This window comes from Leptidea sinapis, chromosome 5 (assembly GCF_905404315.1).
Source record: "Leptidea sinapis chromosome 5, ilLepSina1.1, whole genome shotgun sequence".
Taxonomy (NCBI): Eukaryota; Metazoa; Arthropoda; class Insecta; order Lepidoptera; family Pieridae; genus Leptidea; species Leptidea sinapis.
Window position 1 is genome coordinate 5,236,950 of NC_066269.1, and position 25,647 is coordinate 5,262,596.

General features: G+C 37.1%; 3 protein-coding genes across 3 annotated transcripts in view; 1 reads left to right on the plus strand and 2 right to left on the minus strand.

Annotated features, from left to right (window-relative positions):
• Positions 1-6,764, minus strand: part of LOC126964715 (protein crumbs-like) — a 41,902-nt gene extending 35,138 nt beyond the window's left edge. The window contains exons 1-9 of the mRNA XM_050807991.1: positions 6,538-6,764; positions 5,732-5,839; positions 3,732-3,854; positions 2,943-3,091; positions 2,361-2,556; positions 1,707-1,885; positions 1,210-1,406; positions 925-1,147; positions 595-837 (exon numbers count right to left, since the gene is read on the minus strand). Of these exons, the coding sequence (XP_050663948.1) occupies positions 595-837; positions 925-1,147; positions 1,210-1,406; positions 1,707-1,885; positions 2,361-2,556; positions 2,943-3,091; positions 3,732-3,854; positions 5,732-5,839; positions 6,538-6,583 (1,464 nt within the window). The 5' untranslated portion in view covers positions 6,584-6,764. The remainder of the gene's footprint in view (positions 1-594; positions 838-924; positions 1,148-1,209; positions 1,407-1,706; positions 1,886-2,360; positions 2,557-2,942; positions 3,092-3,731; positions 3,855-5,731; positions 5,840-6,537) is intronic.
• Positions 6,765-7,019: 255 nt separating this feature from the next.
• Positions 7,020-11,238, plus strand: LOC126964498 (nitric oxide-associated protein 1). Its single transcript, XM_050807660.1, has 3 exons — positions 7,020-8,008; positions 9,709-9,826; positions 10,024-11,238. Exons 1-3 carry the CDS (start codon positions 7,179-7,181, stop codon positions 11,206-11,208), a joined length of 2,133 nt encoding a protein of 710 aa, XP_050663617.1. The 5' UTR covers positions 7,020-7,178; the 3' UTR covers positions 11,209-11,238.
• A 6,255-nt stretch (positions 11,239-17,493) lies between these two features.
• LOC126964511 (protein crumbs-like) overlaps positions 17,494-25,647 on the minus strand; it is a 55,567-nt gene continuing 47,413 nt past the window's right edge. Inside the window, exons 10-15 of the mRNA XM_050807680.1 lie at positions 24,667-24,847; positions 23,002-23,079; positions 21,360-21,494; positions 20,437-20,516; positions 18,924-19,030; positions 17,494-17,533 (exon numbers count right to left, since the gene is read on the minus strand). Coding sequence (XP_050663637.1) covers positions 20,473-20,516; positions 21,360-21,494; positions 23,002-23,079; positions 24,667-24,847 — 438 coding nt within the window. The 3' untranslated portion in view covers positions 17,494-17,533; positions 18,924-19,030; positions 20,437-20,472. The remainder of the gene's footprint in view (positions 17,534-18,923; positions 19,031-20,436; positions 20,517-21,359; positions 21,495-23,001; positions 23,080-24,666; positions 24,848-25,647) is intronic.

Genomic DNA, 25,647 nt, shown 5'->3' on the forward strand with positions numbered 1-25,647 from the left:
ACTGAGATATTTCAATACCAAGTATTACGAAAAATACACTTGGCTAGCTGGATGCCGCCATTCCAATTTATTGTTCTGCTTTCCTTGCTGTTTATTTTGTACAACGAAGGCTGTGTGGAATCATACTGGTTACGGTGCTTGAATAATTTGACAAATCTTGCTAAAACACGATCAATCTGATAGAACGGCAGAAAAATGTTGGTAAATAAACTTATATTTTTCCTTATAACAGGAACTAATTTTTTAAATATTAATCGCAACTACTACTAGTTAGGCTTCCAGTGCCTACCGCGCTGGAAAACCTGGGCGCGAGCGACTACCGTCCCGCGTCTCGCACGATAATAACCTCAGTTTGAACAGAGCTTAAACCTCTGAGTGCAGTGTCCTTACTTTCACCAGTATTAGGTGGGCCATTTTAACACTTCAGTACCAATTTGTTCATCAAATTCAAATTCAAATATTTTTATTCAAAATGGGATGTGAAATCACTTATTGAAAGTCAAAAAACTACCACCCATTCCAAAATGAATGCCATCAACAAACAATCAATGCAATATTTGTAGCTTTAAACGATTATAAACATGGTGTATGTACCTTTTGCCACTCGCTGTCATTCAGGTTGGATCCGATGAACACTCCTTCCCACTTGTTGAGCAGGCTGGAGTGCAGGTTGAGGCGCCCGTTGGAGAGCTCCAGGAAGAAGTAGGTGAGGCCGCGGCCCATGGCCAGCAACCCGCTGCCCAGCGTCGTCTTGAAACGGAACGAGATGTCGTAGCCCTCCTCGCGCGACGTGTTCACCTCCACGTAGCTGCTCCTCTCCAGAGACATTGTGGTTATCTGATTACATTCCATTTTGCTCAAAAAATAATAAATGAAAATAGTAGAAGTATTGCACTTTTACAATAAAGGTGATTGTCAAGCGACCTGCTCGCAGGTGTGTCCGTAGAAGCCGGGCGCGCAGGTGCAGTTGAACCGGTGGTCGGTCTCCCGGAACAGCCAGGGCAGGCACGTGCCGCGGTTGGCACACGGCTGGTCGTGGCATCCCGTCAGCAGGACGGAGCAGTTGCGGCCGCCCCAGCCCGCCTCGCACGCGCACACGTACGACGCGCGCCCGTCGAAGCAGCGGCCGTGCGAGCACGGCGTGTACCTGCCGACACAATGCGTGTAGTACATGCTGCGGACAGCGGAGGGTCGCCGGACGCGCCGTACCTGAGACACTCGTCGATCTCGATCTCGCAGTGGTCGCCCTCGTAGCCGGGCGCGCACTCGCAGCGGTAGGCGCCGATGCCGTCCACACACTTGCCGTGTCCGCAGGGCGACGAGGCGCACTCGTCCACGTTGATCTCGCAGCGAGCGCCGCTCGTGCCCTCCACGCACACGCACAGGTAGCCGGCCGCGGCGCCGTCCTGTCGAATGGAGGAAACAGTAGGCTCCAAGTTATGCTATATTGTTAAGCGGATTTTCTGACCAAATATCATTTGTAATGTACGTTGCTACTTTTATGCATTTGAGGTTAGATTTCGAATAAAAATATTTTATATATGTAGCGGAAACTTTCAAAAACATGAAACAGCTGCGCTTTACACATTTCAAAATCTCACAAGTTCGATTTGTACTGTATATATAATATTGAAAATGTGGTGATATAAATTGTAAAGCTTATTGTTGGGTAGTGAGTCTGTCTGCACTAAATTTATAATAATCACCTCGACGGAGAAGGGCTGGTAGAAGTACTGGGGCAGCAGCATGTGCGGCTGCGGGCCCACTCGCTCGGGCGCCGCCTCGGGGCTGCGGTACAGGCTGGCGTTGCTGCGCTCCAGACACACGCCCTCGTGCTGGCACGGGCTGCTCTCACACTCCTCGATGTCGATGTCGCAGTTCTTACCTACAACATACCCGCCCGTACATTTAGTTTCGTTTTACATATTTATTCTTACCTGAATAATCGATATGGGGCAACATTATTTGATATCAACCACAAGGAATTGTGTAATCTTTGTTGTGTTTTCCTGTGTGTAATTCCTGGTATACATCCAAATGTTTGCGGGAGTAACAGATACATCAGCATTTTGTTTTTTGATTAAAATAAGGAACGAGACGAGCAGGACCATCAGCTGATTGTAATACGCCCTGCCCATTACAATATAGTTCCGGTCGGAATTATTGAAAAACCTAAAAATTCAGAGCGGCACTACAATTGCGCTCGTCACCTTATGACTTAATATGTCAAATCTCATTTGTTCAGTAATTTCACTAGCAACGGCGCCCTTCAGGTCGAAACACAGTAATGCTTACACATTACTGCTTCACGGCAGAGATAGGCGCCTTAGAATAGCATTAGTCGGTGGAGACCGTCGTACCCGCGTAGCCGACATGGCACAGACAGTGGTAGTCGTTGAGGTCGTCGATGCAGCTGGCTCCGTTGCGGCACGGCTGCGGCGCGCACTCGTCCACGTTGCTCTCGCACGCGGCGCCGCTGTACCCGGTGCCCGCGCAGTCGCACGTGAAGCTGTTCAGCCCGTCCACACACCGGCCGCCGTTCTTGCAGGGCGCCGACTGTCGGCACCACACGACACATTACGGCTATCTTATGAAACACAGATCACTTCACCAGCTCGATATTTACAAAAGGTCGATGGAGGCTATAGCTGGCCCATGCGTCATGCTCGAGAACGGGCGCTACTTGTGGTGGCAGCATGATCCTGTAGCCGGACGCTCGTCTTCAGATTCTTAAAAGTAATTAATATTGTAATTGAAATTATTTGTAAAACGATGAAAATGTAAATCATGACTTAAAAGAGTGGCAATGAGTTTCTTGCTACTTTTTTCATTAGCTCAACGAAGTAGCAGTAGATTCAATAAGAAAAAATATATTTTTGACATAAGTGTAATTTCCGTGAACTACATTAATAAAGTGATTATGATTTGATTTGATTTGTCACCTCGCAGTCGTCGATGTCGGTCAGACAGCGCGGGCCGGTGAGTCCGGGCTGGCACACGCACGAGTAACTGGCGACTCCGTCCACGCACGTGGAGCCAAGTGCGCACGGGTTCGACGCGCACTCGTTGATGTTGCTGGAGCAGTCCTTGCCTGACATTACACATACCTATTATTGACACAGATTACGACAGGAAAAACTAACTTGAAGTGCTGTTGTGATCCCAAATGAATAAACATGCCAGCAAACGAAGAAAATACCATTGTTTCCTTGATAAATGGGTAGTATATATTATACACTATAATAATAACAATATATATTTTACTTGACACACATAAAATATTACATTGAACAAAAATAAGAATAAAAAAGAAAAATTACAACTAAAACTAACCTAAAACATATTTTACAAACAATAAATAAATTACTTTCCCAAGATATTATATAGCAGCTGTGTGTCAAAAGGGATGCTACTCAGATTACCTGTGACAATTGGTCACAGCACTGATTTTCAGTAGCTCCTGTTTGACGCATGATATCGCGGTGCTGAGTAATAAATTATACTACACTACACATATTAATAATATTTCACACATAATATATTTACAACTGTAAGAAATGTGCACTCAGTGGAGATGTTTTTGTTGCACTATATTTTGACATTTTGTCGCACCCTAGATCAAAGTCCTTAACTGTTAAAGTATCGTTTACATGAGAAACTGAACAATTGTTGGTTTTCATTATGTTAACCTTAGACCGTTATGGACGATGTAAAGTGTACTGAGAGCAGACCTTCGAATCCCTCGACGCAGGCGCATTCGTAGTTGTTCTCCAGATTCTGACAGGTACCGCCGTTCTTGCACGGCGACGACAGACACTCGTCGATGTCTTGCTCGCAGCTGTCCCCGGTGTAGCCTGCGACGACAGGACATAATACGTTATCGTGGACAATTGCTGACTAGCTTTGTGAAGCTCGAATCCAACATTAATCTTCCTACAACACTTCTCTTGCAACACCAGAGGAATCACAGGAGCGTTGCCGGCCTTTAAGGAAGGTGTATGCGCTTTATTTGAAGGTACCCATGTAGTGACGTCCTAAATGCATAGTTTACGTTTGAAATTAGTAATTTTAATGAATACATTTAAGATGATCCTAGTTGGAAGATCAAGACAAAACCGCTATATTATAATAATAAAACAGTCTATGAAAGCTAGTGTTCCTACACAATTCTAAATATTTTCAACTTTTATACTTATAAATTAACGACATTTCAAAATTTTACCTTTTCTTCCACTGGCACTACTACCCTAATAAGATGATCTACTTAAATAATGCCCATGTTTTCGTGTATATATTTGAGTGTCGTATCTTAAATGGGACACCTAAACATTATTTTTTTATGCAATATCAAACATTGGTAGGTAACTTAGTACTTCTTGCAATCAGGATGCCGAGCTATTTCATATAACGGCGAGAAGCTATTCTTGGAAACAGTAATTCAAACGTGTACAAAGAACAATGCTCAAACAATGTAACTTTGTAGTGGAGTGTTATTCATTAACTATTTATCCATAAGCAATTACACATGACTATGTTGACAGGTAATGGAAAGTTAATACTTAGATCAATTTATTTTGTAGACGTTTTGACTTTATAATATAGAAAGCAAAGAAATTGGTATTTCAAAAGGATATAGACTTCATACTATTGCTTATACCAAAGAATATGTAACAGTTCAAGTACATAAGACTCACTCCGCAAAATCAATTAAAGAAATAGGGACTCTTGTGGTGATACAATAAGGTGTAATTCAGATCGCACAGCGCTATTAACCTACATTTTTATTCACCTAGAAGTTGCCTCTCTTTCTATCGCGTGACTCTTGCCACTTCTGATAACATTAGGGTTGTCTTCTTTACCTAAAACTTCTTACTTATCTAGTATAAAGTCATCTTATAAAAACAGCTCAGTATTTTCTATAACATACATAGGTATGTTCGTAATTTTAAATCAATATTTTTTCGTTGTCAAACCTACATTAGTTGCAGATAGTACTGCCGTAGACGTAACGACATAGTCAACATAGTTCATTTTTCCTTCAATAAGTAGAAACTATCTAAATAGGTATATACATACGAGCTTGACTAGAACAATAACGCGAGCTAGACTTGCATACGTGCTATTAGGTATAATATTTACAATAACAAACAACTTTTTTGCGGTTAGCTCTTGGTCTAATTACGAAAAACGAAACAACCATTGAACCTACTTAGTATAAAAAATAAATAGGTAGCTATGGTATGGTAATTTCATAATAATATCACTTTAAATAAGATTGGTTCTCCATTTTCAAAAGATCGGTCGGTTCGGTGAAGAAGGTGAAGAATAAAGCTAGTCCCTACTGGATAGCCTATGCCACGTTGGTCATTAGTGTGGCCGCCGCGCGTACTTTCGATACCTACACGGTTACCGTAGGTGGGACAGGCCTTATTGCTTGAATTAAAAAATATATATCCTCCACAAAATTTTAGCCTAAATTGTATACGTATCAAGTCCGTATTTTTTTATACGCTTCGAATATATCTCATGACAATGTCAAAATGCCCAAACACGGGCCCAAATACAATTTGATCATCACCAGATACCAGGTACCGAACTGGAAATGTTAATTATTAAATTTTAAAACAAAAAACAAATCGGTCAATAAAAAGCGGATACCCATGTTGACAAACATAAAACACACGATATAATAACCTCCTCCATTTTTATGTCGTTTAAAAATAGCTCTTACCGGGTTTACAGTAGCATTGATAGGAACCCGGTATATTAACACAGACCCCGTGATGACATATCTTCGGCATCAAGGCACACTCATCAATATCCGTCTCACAGTAACGTCCTGAAATAATAAAATCAAAATTAAATCAAAATCATTTTATTCGTGTAGGTCAAGGAAATGACACTTATGAATGTCAATTTTTCTTTTATTTTTACATTTACCGCCACGTCGCAAAATATTGAGATTGAAAGAAGTGGCAAGAAACTCATTTCCACTCTTTTAAATCAACATTTACAGCTTCATCGTTTTACAAATCATTTCAAATACTTAAAAGAAATGCCTTACACCAGTAAATCAAAAAAGTAAATGTAATACGTAAAAACTAGAGTTATTGAGTAGATGCATCAATCCACATACCCCGAAAATGAAGGAAAGTGTTTTGTGAGCATTTTTTAGAGATTGTAAAAAATATAATTTTAAAAACATGAAGCAGAGCTTTTGGTAACAAGATCATCCTGCCACTACAAGTAGCGCCTGATCACGGTATGACACATGGGCCAGCCATTGCCTCCCTCGACCATATTTTAGGGCAGGGAACGCCCCGTCCCCCAGCGCCGCCACAAGCAGTGACATTTAAGCGAGCATGATGAAGCCTGTCACGAGAACTCGACAAAATAACGAACACAATGTTCATCATACATATTAAGTTATACTCACTAAAAAACCTAATACCTCCATAAAAAAAAACTTTTGAGAGGTCCTTTGGTTGGACAATTATTGTTTGTTAGCTAATATTAAAATAATGAATGGTCACAAACCTCCAAACAAAAACAGCAGAAGAATAAATTTGTACCGTGAACTCATTAGAATAACAATAAAATGTTAAACCGTGATGAAAATCTCATTGGAAATGAAAACGTATCAGTTTTCATGTTCAGTTTGCACAAGTGATTTGAAACGTTTCTCCTTGAATGAATCATAACTCGTGATACGTAAACTACACATTAACTGAGCATTCTTAAATACAATAATATGTTTGTTGTTATAAAAAAAGATGAGCACTGAATGATAAGAGTTTAGGAACGTTACATAAATAATTCATCGATATGTAGATTTGAGCATAAAATTTGAATAAAATTTTACATTAAATTATAGTTTAAGTTTAGTCTACAACATGGTAACATTAAATTCTACCAAATTACGAAGCATGGTCACGCAATAAAAATAAACAAAAGCTGTCATTTGTCAATTTCAATGTGACGCAAATGACGCTTTAACTAAATTTGACAATGACTAGTGATCAATAATAGTTATTTTTATTTACAAGTTGTTACAATTACGTTCAATAATATCATATATTCTTTCTTCAATATTTAATATTATTAGTTTGTTCGTCGTTTGAAATAGTTGTATCAAATGCTATGATTCAGTTTATATCGTCACTTTGTTAAATCAAAGTATGTTGCATCCCGTGCGAAACTTTTTAGGGTTATGTCGGGAACGATTAATAATTTTACATTGTAAACGGAGAAAAATTGCAACGAACAACAGAGAAATATCTACTAATATTAAAGATTTTAAGTTATTATTTCAAGAATATAAGGATAAAATAGTATTTAGTTCGTATTTAGATCAAGAAAAACTTAAGCTTGGTCACCATAGATATTTCATTAAGAGTACTTTGAAAGCAAAAAAAGAACGAAAAAGGCTTTTTAATGAGCAGAGTCTATCCCCCTTACCGGTTTACTTGAAATATACTAATACAGAAGAAACATCACTACAAGAGAATGGTTCGAAGATCAATGAAAGAAACAGTGAGGATAAAACTATATTTCAGTTACCATACAGCACTGTCGCGTCCGTGAACATTATCGAAAATGATAAAAATACACCGGAAACTAAATTTAACTTAAATACAGTGAAAGAATTAGAGAATGAGTTTGATAGCTCGAATATCGAGAAATGGATGACAAACTATGAGTACTTTGATGATACACGGCTCAAGGAGGAACTTGATGAGGAAGAAGACAATGATTGGATTAAATTGTATGGAACATCAGATCCACACAGCACCATCAGCAATGTGCCATGTGGAGGCTGCGGAGCACTGCTGCATTGCAATGACCCGGCTATACCAGGCTATTTGCCTAGTGAAATTTTTAAAGGCAGAAGTAGTATAGAACTGAGAACAATAGAATGCCAGAGATGTCATTTCCTTAAGGAACACAACATTGCTCTAGATGTTACAGTACAACCCGAGGAGTACGAGAGGCTTTTGCAGTCTATAAGGTAAATTTTATGTTATGAACATGTGATAATATCCAAGTTCATGTGTGATTCAATTTTACTTTCAAAACAGAGTAGACTTTAGTAAAATTTGTCATTTATATTCTAGTTGTTCAGTGACAAAAAAGAATTTATCTACAATGCTCTAATTGTTGGGGACTCAGTGCTCTGTGAACGGCTGGATCTCTTGGCGTTATGTAGAGATGTCGCTTCATTGTGTGTTTTCTACCGCATTTATCACGGGGAGTGTTCCGAAGAGCTGTTTAACCTGATTCCTGCCGCCAAACCTTCGCATGACACGCCACAAGTTTGGATTTCATCCTCACCATCTGGATGTGTGGCGGTCCTCCACAGTGCGGTTTTCAAGGAGCTTTCTTCCACGTACTACAAAGCTGTGGAATGAGCTTCCTTGAGCGGTGTTTCTGGGACATGGGTACCTTCAAAAAAAGCGCGTACACCTTCCTTAAAGGCCGGCAACGCTCTTGTGATTCCTCTGGTGTTGCAAGAGAGTGTGGGCGGCGGTGATCACTTAACATCAAGTGATCCGTACGCTCATTTGTCCTCCTATTCCATAAAAAAAAAATGTAGAATGCAGCATTTAGCAAATAGCAGAATTGATCATGTAATATAATACTGGGTCACTGTAATCACTCTATATACTCCCTTCATCCATTTCTCTCTACATGAATCAGATCACCTTAATGTTTCCTTGTCAACCTTTAACTTAACCCATTTGTGCTTCTTTTGAAACACTCTGCATTCATTACCATAAGTAAACTTCTGAAGCCACATGTACCACCTACTTGAACACATTCTGGGGCTTTAGTCTAAGCTCAAATATTTTAGTCAATATCATATAACTACTGCTGATCTGTAAATCTGCTTCTATTTTTAAGGCTCCATTCATATGATTAAAAATTTTCATTATCAAAAATCCCATATATAATTTATTTCAATATCATTTATATTTTATTTATTATAATATGACATAGGGACCTTCAAGTTCTGAGCATACTGATCTCAAATGCTGGCAACCGACATTTTGACCTCTAGTATTGCAGATTCCATAAGCAACTTTTATTATTTTTGATCAGGATAAATCACTTGCTCGTTTGCCCCCTCACATATGAAAAAGATATGTTTCAACATCTGACACAGGGGTTGTACTAGAAACCATGACAAGGCTGGGCTCTGCTAATTATACATCTATATATATATAAAAATGAATTGCTGTTTGTTAGTCTCACTAAAACTCGAGAACGGCTGGACCAATTTGGCAAATTTAGGTCTTGAACTATTTGTGGAAGACCAGAGAAGGTTTAAAAGGTGAATAAATAGGAAAATGCTGCTAAATTAAATAAAAACAACAAATTTGTTTTTCCTTTGATGTGTCCATACATAATTTCTATGAGAGAATTTATTGACACACGGTTTGACAGTTTTGCTGTGAAACAATTTCATTACGTCAGCAGGGTGCATATTTTACGAAGTAATTTTTGATGTTATGATATATTATTGACAGATTCATATAAAAACATTTTATTTAATATATTATACATTAACAACGTCTGTTGGGTCAGCTAGTTTATAATATAAATAATGGAGACAAGATTTGCATTCTGTATCTAACCAAGAGGGCATGAAGTGTTATGGTATTTGAAATAGGTGTTTCATATAATTATGTTAGCTATTATGATTTTTAGACATGTTAAGTCATTGGTACTGCTTATGGTGGATCTGCTTGACTTCCCATGCTCGATATGGCCTGGTATTGTGGACATCATTGGCATTGACAGACCTATATTTATAGTAGCTAATAAGGTATGTAACCATATCATTGTCTCATTATTTAAATACTTATGCCTGCTAGTTTTAATAAATGTAAGTCAAATAAACTTTTAAATTGAAAAAACAAAACCTAATCTTTTAGGTTTAGTATTATTACAACTTTAAATAGAACCTGAAAATTTTATGGAATTTTTTTCAGTTATTTTTAATAATATTTCTTTTGTTTATAGGTTGACTTAATACCTGCTGATAGCATTGGATACTTAAAGCGAGTGAAAGAATCATTAATGGCAGAAATCAATAAGACCAGACTAAGAGATGCCAAGATCAGATATGTGGGATTAATTTCAGCAAAAACTGGATATGGTGTTGAGGATTTGATAACAGCAATGTTTAGAATGTGGCTCTACAAAGGAGATGTATTCCTTGTGGGTTGTACCAATGTGGGGAAGAGTTCACTATTTAACGCATTACTGCAGTCTGACTATTGCAAAGTGCATGCAGTAGATATTGTCAAACGAGCCACTGTCAGCCGATGGCCTGGAACCACATTAAATCTATTAAAATTTCCTATCAACAGACCTTCCGCATCGAAATTAAAAGAGCGAAATCAGAGACTGAAATCACAAGCCCATTTATTGAAATATGAGGAACAAATAAGAAATGCACAAGCACAAGAGAATAGCCATTCAGAACCACTGTCTTTAATGAGTCACATTGGTAGGACATTTGCAGATTATGAATACCTACAAGAGAATATATTAGAAAAGAAACAGCCACTTTCTGTTCTAGATGATAAACATGAATTGTTTGCTAAGAGCAAGTGGTTCTATGACACTCCGGGAGTTATTCATCCCGAACAAGTTCTACCATTTTTGAGCACTGAGGAATTGTTGTTGACTGTACCTAAGAAACTTATTATGCCACAGACATATTACTTACAAAATGGCCAGTCGTTTTTCATTGGAGGATTGGCCAGAGTAGATCTTGTAGAATGTTCAGCGCCATGTCGTTTCAGCATATTCTGCTCAGAGTGCTTACCAATTACTGTTGTCGAGTCTGAAGATGCTGATGTAGTTTATGATAAATTTGTTGGAACGGAACTATTTGCAGTGCCCATAGGGGACTCAGAGAGACTGAACAATTGGCCAGGCTTAAGCCACAAACAAGACTTGTTAGAGTTTACTGGTGAGGGTCCACATCAGTGCTGTGGTGATATAGTATTATCTTCCATAGCATGGGTATCTGTGACGGCCAAGCCAGAGACTGTGTGTAAAGTGAGAGTTTGGACTCCAATGGCGCGGGGAATCCACAAGAGATACCCATCACTGCTACCATTTGCTAATGCACTGCGAGGAAAACGCGTACGTGATACACCCGCTTATAGGATTGGTAAAGCCATAGTTGGCGAATAGAAAATAATTAAATTTTCTGATCCTATCTTACATGGATTTTTATTTATAATTATTGATTACCTAGCTATTTATCAAGGTACAGTATTCCAGTCCTCTACACAAAGCATCACCTTGAAAGTGGCGAAAAACTTGAGTAAATTTCTAAACAATTAAAATATACTTATATAATGTAAGGGATAAATAAAAAATTGGGAGGAGAAAGAGTTATTAATAGTATTATTAAGCAATTGCCCAAACAGTTTCGCCAGGCTACAAAGATTTTATGTAAAAAAAAATATCCATATCACAGAGAAAGTAGTAGTTTAGATTGTTATAGTACGTAGGTAGGTACATCTTTTATGGGATACTGTTTCAAATATTGTAATAAAATCCCTGGTGAAATATTGCGACTAAAGTAAAACAAATTTAAAACATGTATTAAAAATGAATCTTGTAAAAAAGCATATTACAAATTATAGGCGTACATGGAAGACAAGAATGCTCTGACTACAGGTATTTATCAGTGGGAGGCTCCTTTGCACAGGATGCCGGCTAGATTATAGCACCACAACGGTGCCTATTTCTGCCGTGAAGCAGTAATGTGTAAACATTACTGTTTCGGTCTGAAGGGCGACGTAGCTTGTGAAATTACTGGACTAGACTTATCATATGATGGCGCAATTGTAGCTCTACCTACCCTAAAAGCCGCACTGCATTGTAGTGGACAGGGCATATCAATTACCATCAGCTGAACGCCTCGCTCGTCTCTTATTTTCATAAAAAAAAGGTAATGCCCCCTATAACGCGGTAGTGTGGTTCATAATAGGAAAACGCGTTATATTCTCCTAGAAGGTATCTATAAGACCTCGTAATTCGCAATAATAATTAATCACAATTCGTGACAAGTATTTCAAATTGATAGCCTAGTTTTACTATTTTATAAAGGTTTTTAATACACAAATTTAATAAAATAATTTAATTTTGTAATAACACACCACACGTGCAAAGGGCGCGTTATAGGGGCGATTACTTTAATTAGTTGCCGATTTTTTATTATATTGATGAGTCCCTATACAACTCGCGCTATTTATTTTTAAAAAGAAAATTGTGGGATGAAGTGTGCAAATTTATTTGGATATAGTTTTAGAACTGAATGTTTAATATGAAACAGTCCCTTTAATAATTTTTCTGAAAGAATTTGATAAACCCAAAATTCTCTATTTCTTCTTTTTTTATATATACAGTACAAAATAATACACCGCAACCATTGCGTTTACATCCCTATAGTTATGCTGACTAATGTCTGTGCTGCAGACTCAATCGAACAAAAAGTGTGTCATCTGCGATAGGCCTAAGTATTGGATTCTTTGAGTGGTGGTCCAAGAACGCATTAGTGAACAGTCGTCACCACAGAACAGAAAAAAACTACTAGAAGTGACATCATGTCATTTTACTATGGAAACCGATGTTGCCAAACTCACACATTTATGTATTAAATATGTAATACACACACTTAATTCCCGCTTTATGATAGGCCTAAATTAACAATCATGAAAAGACATAAAAATTTCGAACTTAATACAATTACGCTAATCTCATATTCTTAAAGTAATTATGACAACCTCAGAACTTTTTCTTAAATTGCGAAAAATAACATATAAAAACTTGAACTAACAGGAACTCTATAACCATAGATTTGACTTCTGTGAAAATACCTAGTGTTGTACGAATATGAATAAACATATCGATAAGTTTGTGAAAACTAGAAATGATGCAATCAGGGTTAATAAAGTATATTACCGATAAAGTACGACGAAAGCTATAATAATAATATCTAGGCCAATATTTTTTCTTGGATATAGTTTTCTTTAAAGGAATGGACAATATTTAGTTCAATGCAAATAAATTCAAGACAGCGTACACGAAGAGTCTTGAAAAGTTAAAATAGTATTATATTTATTTACCTTGGAAGTTAACAGTATTATATTTACCTTGGAAGCAATACAAGCATAAAACATAGTTTTTTTTTATAAGTATTCATCGTTATTATGTATCCAGGGGCCAGTAAGACATGAGATTTTATAAACCGTACTGTTTCCATATGTAATGCGCGTGCGGATAGAAAATTTCCAAAAGAATCAGTAACGAATGATTAATAAAAATACTCTGATGAAGTATTAATAATCATTTTATATTATAATGATGTCCATAATATGCTACAATGATGTCAAACATTCCCAGATTTCGATCTATTTTTTCCATGATGTAATGAGGTTTTTCGTTGAACCTTATTGGTTGAACCTCAATATATGCCAAATATAAAAATCTAATAAATGAAATGTTTGTCTATATTTAATGCTTATTTAGTTTAACTGGAATCTTACACATAATTTTCAAATAATAATTAGCTGTACCTAAGAGACAATTATTAAAACTATTTATTCGAAGTCATCGTAGTCTCTCTTGTACACAATTACCACAACCATATTATAACATTTTGCTTAGCTACACCCTTTTCGCATGATGCATGGAAAAGAGCAATACTTAAATACCGTTTATTAAGATAAAATTATATCGATATGTACATGCATGCACTTGTTGAGTAGCAAGATATATTTATTGTTTACATTAATTATTCTAACATAAGTTACATCGATTAAACGTAAAGGTATATGAACCATACGTCCTAATATTATGATTCATTTTTAATTGTATATTTTGCACAACACATAAAAAATATTAATTGTTTTTAAATCGGAACATTATGATTACCGCTGATAGGATTTCCCTTTGCTGGACATATTTTTATTGCGGCTATGATTTCTACAGTCAAAAATGGCACAATAAGGCATATTTGTATTTTGTTTAAAGATAATTATGCTTCACTTGACATCAAATGACTGGTCTCACTTGAGCCTCGAGTAGGTACATTTGTACACAATAGTGGCGACAGGGTAACGCCCACATGCCACTTGCACTAGTTTCTTCTGTTCCGCGGTCGTCACATATAAAATGCAAGACAGTTGTTTCGGTTGGACAGCAGTTGGTTGACTCACCCGTGTGGCCGGGCTGGCACTGGCAGCGGAACAGGCCGGTGTCGAGCGCCAGGCACGTGCCGTTGTGGCAGGGTGAAGACGCGCACGCAGACTCCGCCCCCGCGGCCGCGCACCGCCACCCGCCGCCGCCCTCCACGCACTCCTGCGCACCGTTTATTTATTTGTTAATGAAACAAACAGATACATCACTATTAACTATTCCCTTATGCTGGAGAAAGTACAAAAAGCATTTTTGCGTTTCCTGTAAGTGGTAACTGGATTACTACCCGACGGCGTATCTCGTCGGTTGCCTCGGATACAACACTCTGGAAACCAGACGGGCTCTCGACCAGACAAACACCTTGCTTAAAGTTAGCCGGGACTTAATAGATGCCCCTGATATTCATAATGAGCTGATTCGATTGTATACACCTGACAATTATATTTGTAGTAGAAATCACCGTCTGCTGGCGGTACCCGCGTGTCACACGGTAGCACGCACTGCGGCGCCCGTGCCGCGAGTCTTGAAATTGTTAAATCACCTCGTAGAAGCCCGCCCTGATTGTGATCTTTTTACTAATAGACTTGAGGTGTTGGTGCAGTTGCTGCTCCAACTTTGTGAGTCCTCGCATAATAGCGTCTAACAATAGTATAATGTACTTGATTAATGTAATTGGTGTTGTAACCGTTTTAATCAAAATAAATAAATAAAATCACAAGAGTGAAAAATGAAGTTATATAAAATATGAAAATTACAATGTTGGATATAGCCTAGGATAGTTTCACTGCGAACACAAAAGAATACAACTATACAGACATGACAACAGAACGTTTACTTATCGTAAACAATAGAATACTTAGGCGAATACACAATTTATACATATAAATAAAATTGGAGTGTCTGATTGTAATATTGAAATAAGCGTTTTTTACTACATGTATATGAATGAAAATATATACGGTACATACACCAAAATTAAATTTTTTACCATTTTTGTCTGTCTGTTTTTTCCGGCTAATCTCTGAAATGGCTGGACCGATTTTTACGGGTCTATTATTAGCAGGTAGCTGATGTAATAAGAAGTAACTTCGACTACATTAATTTTAGAAAAATAAAGTAATGTTGCAATGTCCAAGAAACGGTCTGACTCTAAAAATAAATTGGCAATACAACGTTTGCAGAGTCAGCTAGTATTATATAAATCAAGACAACGACAGACATACCAGTGGATATAATAATGAATAAAGATACAAGGTTTAGGGTAAGGACAGAAATTGTTGTTTTTTAATTATTCTTAAATGACGCAGTAGAGGAGTGCGAAAACAGGTCAACATTAATGTGAGAATCCAATGAAGTACACATTCTGTGAAGAGGCACGCGAAACCCGATGTAGGTTCTAGGGGTCTGTGCGAGCGTTTCGTTCATGTTAATATAATAATACTATATTATATAGTTTAATAATTTTAGAGAGTGCCGTTAAATCTAACTATAAAATATGTTAGTATCCCTGATGTTTGGAAGCCTTTTCCAATACCATATCCTTAAATATTCTTTTCTCTTGCTAGATTCTCTTCTCGACGCTGTTTCTTCTGCTAACATTCATTGCTATGCAGACGACAGCACTGGTGATGCCGTATACAAGGGCCATGCAGGTCTCTCTGGGGAAATCGTCGACCTCGGTAAATTGAACCTTGTCCAATTTAACCCCCAGAAGACTCAAGTTTGCGCGTTTAACACTAAAAAAAACCCCATTTGTCGTATCACCGCTCTTCGACAACACTTCCCTTAAAGCCTCGCCTAGTATCGGAATACTGGGTCTCGAAATCTCGAGCGATTGCCAATTTTGTGGTCATCTGGAGGGCAAAGCCAAATTGGCTTCAGAGAAACTGGGCGTCATTAATAGAGCACGGCAATACTTCAAGCCGGCCCACATAGTAGCAGAGCGCTTTGTAGAGACAAAGCGCAGGTCCGGCCACACATGGAGTATTGCTGTCATCTCTGATCTGGCGCACCCCAGTATCAGATCGATCCATTTGAACGCGTGCAACGCAGAGCAGCTCGAATTGTCAGGGACCCAGTGCTCTGTGAACGGCTGGATCACTTGGCGTTGCGTAGAGACGTCACTTCATTGTGTGTCTTCTACCGCATTTATCACGGTGAGTGTTCCGAAGAGCTGTTCAACCTGATTCCTGCCGCCGAATTTCACCTTCGCACGACACGCCACAAGTTACGATATCATCCCCACCATCTGGATGTGTGGCGGTCCTCCACAGTGCGGTTTTCAAGGAGCTTTCTCCCTCGTACTACGAAGCTGTGGAATGAGCTTCCTTGTGCGGTGTTTCCGGGACGATACGACATGGGTACCTTCAAAAAAAGCGCGTACACCTTCCTTAAAGGCCGGCAACCCTCTTTTGTTTCCTCTGGTGTTACAAGATAATGTGGGCGGCGGTGATCACTTGCCCTCCTATTCCATAAAAATACAAAAAAAAAACATTTGCTTATTAAAGTCTATTTCTCTTTTTAGTTTTAATGTCCACCATTGAAGAGAATGTCAGATCACGCAGTTATGAAGTGTACTAATAACTTTAGAGCTTCCCTTGCCAGCTCTCGATATTTTTGCTGTCTTAATTAAATTATTTTTTTATCTGATTGTCAAGGGGGTCGCGAGAATTTTTCAAACAGTAATGGGGTCGCGTAATAAATAAAAAACACTGAGCTGTATGATGTATTACCTAACAATGAATAATTTTAACAAACTAAAATCATCCAAAATAGATCTTTTTTGTTCCAGTTTACGTCGTATTAAGAAAAATATTATACAAGATTTGCAGGTCACAGAAAAATTATGTTATCACAATATAAGTGTATACTTTAAGTCAATTTAAATTGCAATAATGCGTAAGACACCTACCAAGTACATAGTAATGTAATCGAGCAATAAAAATGTGGCTGTTTGTTGATATTCTTTGCGCATGAAGGGATCGAAAAAAAAAAACAAGGAGTGTTGTTATGAAATTCAGTACAACATTACAACACTCGTTTGGATGATGTAATGGTTATTACGACATTGCGTGTTTTAATGTTGGTAATAAGCTAACTGTTTCAGAATCTTTAATAGAGGATTTAAAGCATGGATGTAGATAAACAAAATTACCTGTTTAGGCGGACAGTGCTGCGCGCGACAGTCAAGCGGCACGTCGCAGGCTGCGCCCCCGAAGCCCGGCGGACAGTCGGGCTCCGCGGCGCCCGCCGGAGAGTCACATCGTGCGCCCGTCCACCCCGCCTCACACTCGCACCGGAATCCGTTCGTCTGTTGTAGGCTTTATATTTTAATGTACTCAGAATGGGGAGTTGTGAAACTCGCTCCACTCCATTGATAAGATCATAGCTCTAGCTACTTTGATTGACAACACAAACTGTTATGTAACAGGAGGACAGACAAACCTGCAGATTACAATACCACAAGGTTTGACTGTGAGGGAGCTGGATGAACATTCCTTTTTTTTTAAGTTCCTACGAGCATATCAAAAAAGGGGTTCCAGAGTTTATAGAGAGTGTGGTTGCTGATATTGGAAGTCAATACGTAGAACAGATGATACATAAAAGCTTTAATGGTCAATGTATACACTTTTATAATAAAATCCCAGCCACTGTTCAGGTTCTGTTCACTATTAAAAAAATTGCTCTGTAGTAAACCTACTACTCCATAGGTGAATATCTAGATGATAATGACAGTACAATATTGTATATTTTATTGAAAAGAATGCTGGGAGAGTTTCTTGCGCCTGCTTCTTCTGTTTCGCAGCACATTTGTTTTCGAAGCGGTGGTAGTCTTGGAAATGACATCAAAATCAATCACACAAGAATAAATTTTGGGAATAAATGCCTTTTAACGGTCCCACTCAAAGACTCCCACCACGGAGTCCCCGATTCGACCTTCGCCCGCCACATATCAATGCGTTTCAGTTTTCGAATCCATATGTACATTTATCCCAAGCTTTATAAGGTCGGCAACTTTCTTATTATTTCGTCGTGAAAAATTGTTTTCAATCTCTAATAAAATGCTCAAAAATTACCTTTATTTATTTACAGTGTTTATAACTCTTATTTTTATGTAATAATTTACATTCACTTTTTTGACTTACTCATGTAAGGCATTACTTTTAAGTATTTGACGTTTGACTATTTTTGTTGCGTCACCTTACATAATATATAGTAATTAATAAATAGTAATTGAAATAAGCTAGGCCATTACAATGCAGGGCCACTCAATAAAAAATTCTGAGCGGCTCAACACTTGCGCTCGTCACCTTGAGACATAAGATGTCAAGTCTCATTTGCCCAGTAATTTCACTAGCTACGGCACCCTTCAGACCGAAACACAGTAATGCTTACACATTACTCCTTCACGCGAGAAATAGGAGCCGTTGTGGTACCCATAATCTAGCCGGCATCCGGTGTAAAGGAGCCTTCCCACTGGTAAAAAAAAGAGTGATTTTGATTCAATAATAATAATATCATTTATTTCAGGCCATAGCCCATATAATGTTAGTAAAATCTTATTCTAGGGTTAGTAACACATTAAATACATTTATTTGAACATTTTAATTTTAACAGCCAATGTCTATTCATTATATTTTCAAAATTATTCATTACATTTAAAGAATTGAAAGAATCACAAGTTTATAGATTGTACTCACGGTGTCTCTGCAGGCAGTCGCGTGTGCACAAGGGGCCGAGGCGCAGCTTCTCTCTACTTTCAAGTCGGACAGGGCCTTGCCCGCAGGGCCGATCTCGCAATACACTCCTACACAGACATTAGTTATTACTATCACCACTATTACCAATGTCATAAAGAAAGTAGTGAATATCTATTTCTATAGCTGAAAGCTCTGATTATCGAAGTTCTTAAAACTATGTTAGAATAACGTATAAATGTGATATGGATGTATGTTTTACTATGATACACGTACACATGACATGCACAAACGGCGTTATCCTAAATAATATTTATATCTAATGACTCTTAATAGACAATTAACCAGGGGCGTGCATATCATATAGGCAATTACGCAGTGCCTATCTCGTTATAAACCTAAATAAATAAAGCACTAGTGTTAAAGTTAATTAAGTTTAATTTGGTTCCGTTATTTTATAAACAAACATCTATTGAACACTCACTCATAAAATTAAATACCTACGGTAAGCAATCTTTGCAAATTCCAAAGCTCAACTATGTCTAGTTAGATCCACAGTGCCTACTTTCCTAGAAAACCAATGCACGCCCCTGCTATTAACATTCCGGAATTTCGTACTACAAAAACGGTCAGAAACGTATCATGCTAAATAATTAAATAATTTATTATATTTATTTTTAATAATCGATTCGAATACAGAGAATTAACAAAGAGGAGACATACCTGACTAATATAAATGCCTACTACTCGGCAAATTAGAGTTAGTAAGTCTTTTGTGGGGGCGTTGTATATGCTTTTACAACAAGATCCCAGATAATGTTCAAAACAAATGTATTACGAAATTTAAAAGAATTGTTAAAAAATGTCTGTCTGGTAAAAGATCTCTTATAATATGAATGACTTTCTTAATGATACCATTGATTCGGAATTGAGCGACCACCCACAGTTTATATATATATAAATATATATATATATAATGAAAATGTTTTTTTGAGGCTTAATCGCGCCTAAACCACTAATCGTATCGACATGAAACTACCACCATTCGATGCGAAATTTATCCTAGATGGTTTATGGCTACTTATTTATTTATTGTATTTGAAATAAGGTGAATAAAATTTAATTTATTTCCTTTTAAACTTCGCTAGCGAAGCGGGCGGGAACTAGATAAATAATAAATTTCATTGTACGATTTTACATTGTAACCGTATTTTTATATAAAATAAAAGAAACCCGCTGAGTTTGTTACGCCCGTTCTTCTCAGGTCTGAGGCATACCTTTTGGAATGGGTGGTAGTTTTTGACTTTCAATAAGTGATTTTATATCCTATTTTGAATAAAGAGTTTTGTTAATCAATTGTATTGTGCTAGGTAGCACGTCAGTCATACGAGCGATATATCCTCTTTGTTTCTTCTCCGTTCATGCACATCGCACATACAACACAACACTGTTAAAGTAATAAGCGCGGACAGATGCTTGGGCGAAGAGCGCACGTGACACGACACATAACGGGTACCTTACACCTAGACTACTGAGCTCGGTAAGGGCTCATTTACACCGTGCGCGAGCTGCGGCTCGCCCTCCTCGCTCCACTGTCTATGGAACGTCCGTCTGATTACATCACACATTGTTGCTAAATATTTATAACGTTTAGGTACACAGAAATGAGGAAATCCAAAATATTTCCTTTCATATTGTGGCATATGCCCTCTAAAATATTAAATTACAATAGTTAACATTTCATTACAATATTAAAATGTTTCTGTAGTGTTGCCTTACTTTACTTACTCTCTGCAAAAGAGAGCTGTTCGTGCTATATACCAGCTTGGTTGTAAACAGTTGTATTATGACAGTTCATTGTCAGTACATTTATGAAAATTTAATAAACCTACGTTCACAAAAATCTTCACCTTTTTGCTCTTAATAGTGATTTCATTATTATAACACTAGAAATACGGGATTGCTTGTAACTAATTCTAGTAGGCTTCATTAGATATATAATAGCTTTAAGGGTAAATGTATACCACATTTATAATAAATTCCCAGCCACTGTTCAGGCATTATCTATAAATAAATTTAAATATTTTATTAAATAAATGGCTCTGTCGTAAATGCTACCACTCCACAGGTGAATATCTAAGTGATCCGACAGCCTGGGACAAGATTATGATTACATATTTTATAGCAATAGCAATGACAATACAATATTGTATATTTGATTAAAAAGAGCGCAAAAAATATGCTGGGAGAGATTCTTGCGCCGCTTCTTTCCGAGCGCCATTTGTTTTCCAAGCGGCAGTAGTGTCTAGTATATTAGAAATGACATCACAAAGAATCCTAAAGGAATCAATTTTGAGAAAATAAGTACATTTAATTAAGTATCAAATAATATTAAAATAAAACACATAAAATAATAAACAGGTTTAACGTTTTCGTTACCTCGGTAGGGCGGCGGGCACGTACAGTTGAACCCGTGCGGCGTGCGCACACACGAGCCTCCGTTGTGACACACGCCCGCACCGCTCTCGCACACGTTCTCCAGCGCCGTGCAGTTCGGAGACGCGCCGGGCGCACCTGATATACAATACACTGTTATTCCATTTTGTTCTGCTTTCTATGGACACCATAGGTATAGTAAAGTTTTTGGATTCTTCGATTTCGCCGATATACTGCATTATTTAGATTTAGATAATTTATAGGTATTGATAGTCTCTCGTTGTTAGTCAACCGATAAAAACAAGCCAGAAATAATACTTTAGTGTGCGCAACAAGCTACGTCTTACACGTCTTATGTATGTTTAAGTAAGTATATTGTATTAAATATATCGTTGCCTTGCAACCCATAACACAGACTATAAATGCCTAATTTGGGGCAAGATAATTTGTGTAAAAGTGTGTCAATATTATTATTATTATTATTACACTCGCGATTTGTACGACACTGTTTTAGTGTGCGTGAATTGCTCAAAATAGAGGTTAGTTATAAACTCAATTTTTTCGACATTTTCACAGGTATCATAGTCTATCAAGACGTATAAATGATCTAAGATTATTTAAATATTTGATAGAGCGCAAAATGCACGCATGACGTAACAATATCCGCACCGCTCTGAATAAGTATTGTAATATGACACGCGTTGCTAGACAACATAATATCTCAAAATATACGTTTTAATATTTATAACTATTTATATTCCTTGAATAGAGTTAGGTACAAATCAAAATTTGATGATACCTATTTTCCATTCCAAATACCTAACTCGAGTTTACTCCTATCGATCTTACGACACTAACTTCTATTAAAGATTCTAAAACAGTTAGCTTATTGCCAACATTAAAGCACCCAATGTCTTAATAACCATTACATCATCCAAACGAGTGTTGTAATGAAATTCAATACAACATTATAGTTTTCATTACAACACTCGGTTGGATGATGTAATGGTTTCTAGAACTGGTTTTTTAATGTTAGCATTAAGCTAACTGTTTCAGAATCTTTTATAGAGGATTCATATTATGGGTGTAGATAAAGTCTTGTATGCAACTGTTGGTATTTAGGTAGTATGTGATATTATTATTATATACTCGACTTCGCCTCGTGTGATAAACCCACATTTAATACCCCTTATGACACAACAGTTGCATAAATAACTATAAAGCTAGAATTCGTCGAAAACCTATAAGGATACAATAAAAATATCCGCATCATCAAACAACATGTCCAAAATCAATCCAGATATGCGGGGGAAAAGTACAGAAATACCTTTTTCATTGTTGACTAATTTTCACAACTGAAGAGCTGCCACAAGAAAAAAAGACCAAGTGTACACTCCGAAGATGCTCCACAAATTGACGGAAAAGTGCAACGTGCTCATAATCCTGTGTCAGTCATGGTTTGGTAAGGGGTGTCTATGACATGTGTTTACTTTGCTTCTAAATAATTAATGGAACTGCTAGGTCTGTTTGAACTATATACTATGTAATTATGCTTGTATATGACTGTTTGTTTCCTGAATTAATTAAATATAAAATAAAATAAAGTCGCACGCTCGTGAACTAGTCGCGACGTGTCTGTACTGACCGTAGTATCCCGCGTCGCACACACACACCACCTGCTTGGTGACGGTCACACTCGCAACCACAGCGCCCGGCGACACGCCTGCGTACAAACCAACAGTCTCGTCATAACTTAATTTCTTTGACTAAAGCGAGTGTTACACATTTAAATAAAACACTTTTTAATGGATTTAAAGTAATAGTTTTAAAAAAAACTAAAAAAATAAGCTTTTTTTACACTATTTTTAATTCAAATTTATTAAGATTTAAAATTTGAAAATCAAAATTTTATGAACGATGCGGGATACGAACAGTTAGCTCAGTTGGTTAGAGCACCGGCACGGAACGGCGGAGGTCGTGGGTTCGAATCCCGCATCGTTCATAAAATTTTGTTTTTCAAATTTTATTTGTGTATTAATCCTAGAATTGAGGGACATAACATTATTTTATATACCAGACATACAAGATTTATTTTCTATTTTTTAGTGGGATTTTCTATAAATACGTATTTTTTTTAGGTTTTTTTAAACTATTATTTATTTTTTAGTTTTTTTTTGTTATATTGAATTGTCATCGGTCCTTATTAAGTATGCCAAATTTCGAGTTAATCCGACGTTTTGAAGGGAGTCTAAATCATGTTTAATGATTCCGTTACATACGTATGAAGCTAATAAAAGCTTATTAAAAACGCGTGTTATTGTAACAGTCCCCTGTAAACGTGATCTGGAATGGTCTTGGATACGTTAAAATGTAACTTCTACACAAAATCTAATATAAAACATAGGTTTAATTACACGCATTTTAATCCTTTAATAAGTGTTTTAATTAAGTCTCTTCATTATTTCAGATATTTCATAGATTTTGCTTATCACATTCAAATTATTGGAGTTACGCTGGCGTTCATTTTCTTCATTCGAATTTCTCAAATCGTCTGGTTGAATTTTTTTTGTATGGCTTGGCGAGTACTTTAATAGTTATTTATGCAACTGTTGTGTAATAAGGGATATTAAAACACGAATGTGGATTTATGGTGATAAAAGTATCAAATGAGTGTTTCAATACCTAATTATCAACAGTTGCATACAAGACTTTATCTACACTCAGAATATGTATTCTCTAAAATTTTCTGGAAAAGTTGGCTTACTGCTAACATTAAAACACCAGTCCTAGTAGTAACCTAATTTCATTCATTACTGATTATATACAAATAAACTGAGTATTAATGGAACAATTATTTATTTTAGTAGTAATTTATATTTTGTATAGTGCAATAATAAAAATTCACTCGAATATTCTCTCAGCGTTTAAAATGAATCGCTCATTTTTTTTAAACAATGGCGGGGATTCGAATAATCTACTTTTTTTTACGGCGCGTTACGTTCTGGTAGTGTGGAACGCGCGAAAACGAAAATGTTATTTTTTTGAAATTCATACAGATACCACGCATATAGCAATAAGAATATGGTTGTCTGTTGAAACTCGTTGCGCATGAGTAGATCGAAAAAAAACATAGGAGTGTTGTTATGAAATTTAGTACAACATCACAACACCCGTTTAGCTGTTTCAGAATCTTTAATAGAGGATTTAAAGCATGGGTGTAGATAAAAGCTTTTTTTCGGATCTTCAGTCTAAACGACACACTTGGACTGGAGATCTAAAATCCTTTTAACTGTCGCCAGTTTCGCGTTACCTGGCTTGCAGTGCGAGCGCGGCGGGCAGGTGACGTCAGCGCAGGCGGCGGCGGGGGTGACAGCGGGCGCACACAGCGGCGGCACGAGCCCGCGCGCACACACGCAGCGGAACCCCGCGCCGTTGTTCTCCTCCACGCAGGCGCCGCCCGCGCCGCACGGGCCCGACGCACACGCCGACATCTGGACACGACACGCATCAGCACGGACCAAGAGTATACAGTAGTACACAAGTTGTACCACAGAGTATATACTAGTCACAGAGATATATCTCAACTGTTACAATGGGAAAGACAGAGTACCGCCATCTGTAAGCATGTATTGACAACTTCTAAAGGCTATAGCTACACATACCTATACCTACTATTTATATTATGGTTACCTTTATAACTATAGTTAATATAATAATAAAATAATTTTCATGTCAATTATTTTTTCCTTTTATAATATTCAATATCTTTCGCATTCACTTTAATTATAATTATTAGTCTCCTCTCTCTCCAAATCACAAATTATAACAAAATAACTCATATCTTTAACTCAAATAGCTGTGTAATGATTATATTATGTATGCGTGAACAAACGAACTCAGCAGATATAGTTGTAAAGCACAAACAATAAAACGCACAGTCTTTGTTCTTACAGAACAATCACAATTCTATATATGTTAAATTCGTTTGTTGACTCATACATAATATAATCATTACACAGTGATTATTTTTTTATTGTTTGTAAAATAACAAGGAGTCTAATAATTATGAAGATACATTTAAAGTGAATGCGAAAAATATGTTACAAAAAGAAAATTAAATGACAAAAATTATTTTATTGTTTTATTATTATATTAACCATAGTTATATAGGTAACAATTATAAATAGTAGGAAAAAGTATGCGTAGCTATTATTGCCTTAAAAAGTTTTCAAAACACGATAACAGATGGCGTTCCTTTCTCTTTCCCATTTTAATAGTTGAGTTAGGTCTC

Bases quoted from the DNA above. Each gene is read 5' to 3' on its own strand.
- LOC126964498 (XM_050807660.1), top strand. From the start codon at position 7,179: ATGTTGCATCCCGTGCGAAACTTTTTAGGGTTATGTCGGGAACGATTA. The intron at 8,009-9,708 runs GTAAATTTTATG...TATGATTTTTAG, and splicing joins AGGCTTTTGCAGTCTATAAG to ACATGTTAAGTCATTGGTAC. The intron at 9,827-10,023 runs GTATGTAACCAT...TTTTGTTTATAG, and splicing joins TATTTATAGTAGCTAATAAG to GTTGACTTAATACCTGCTGA.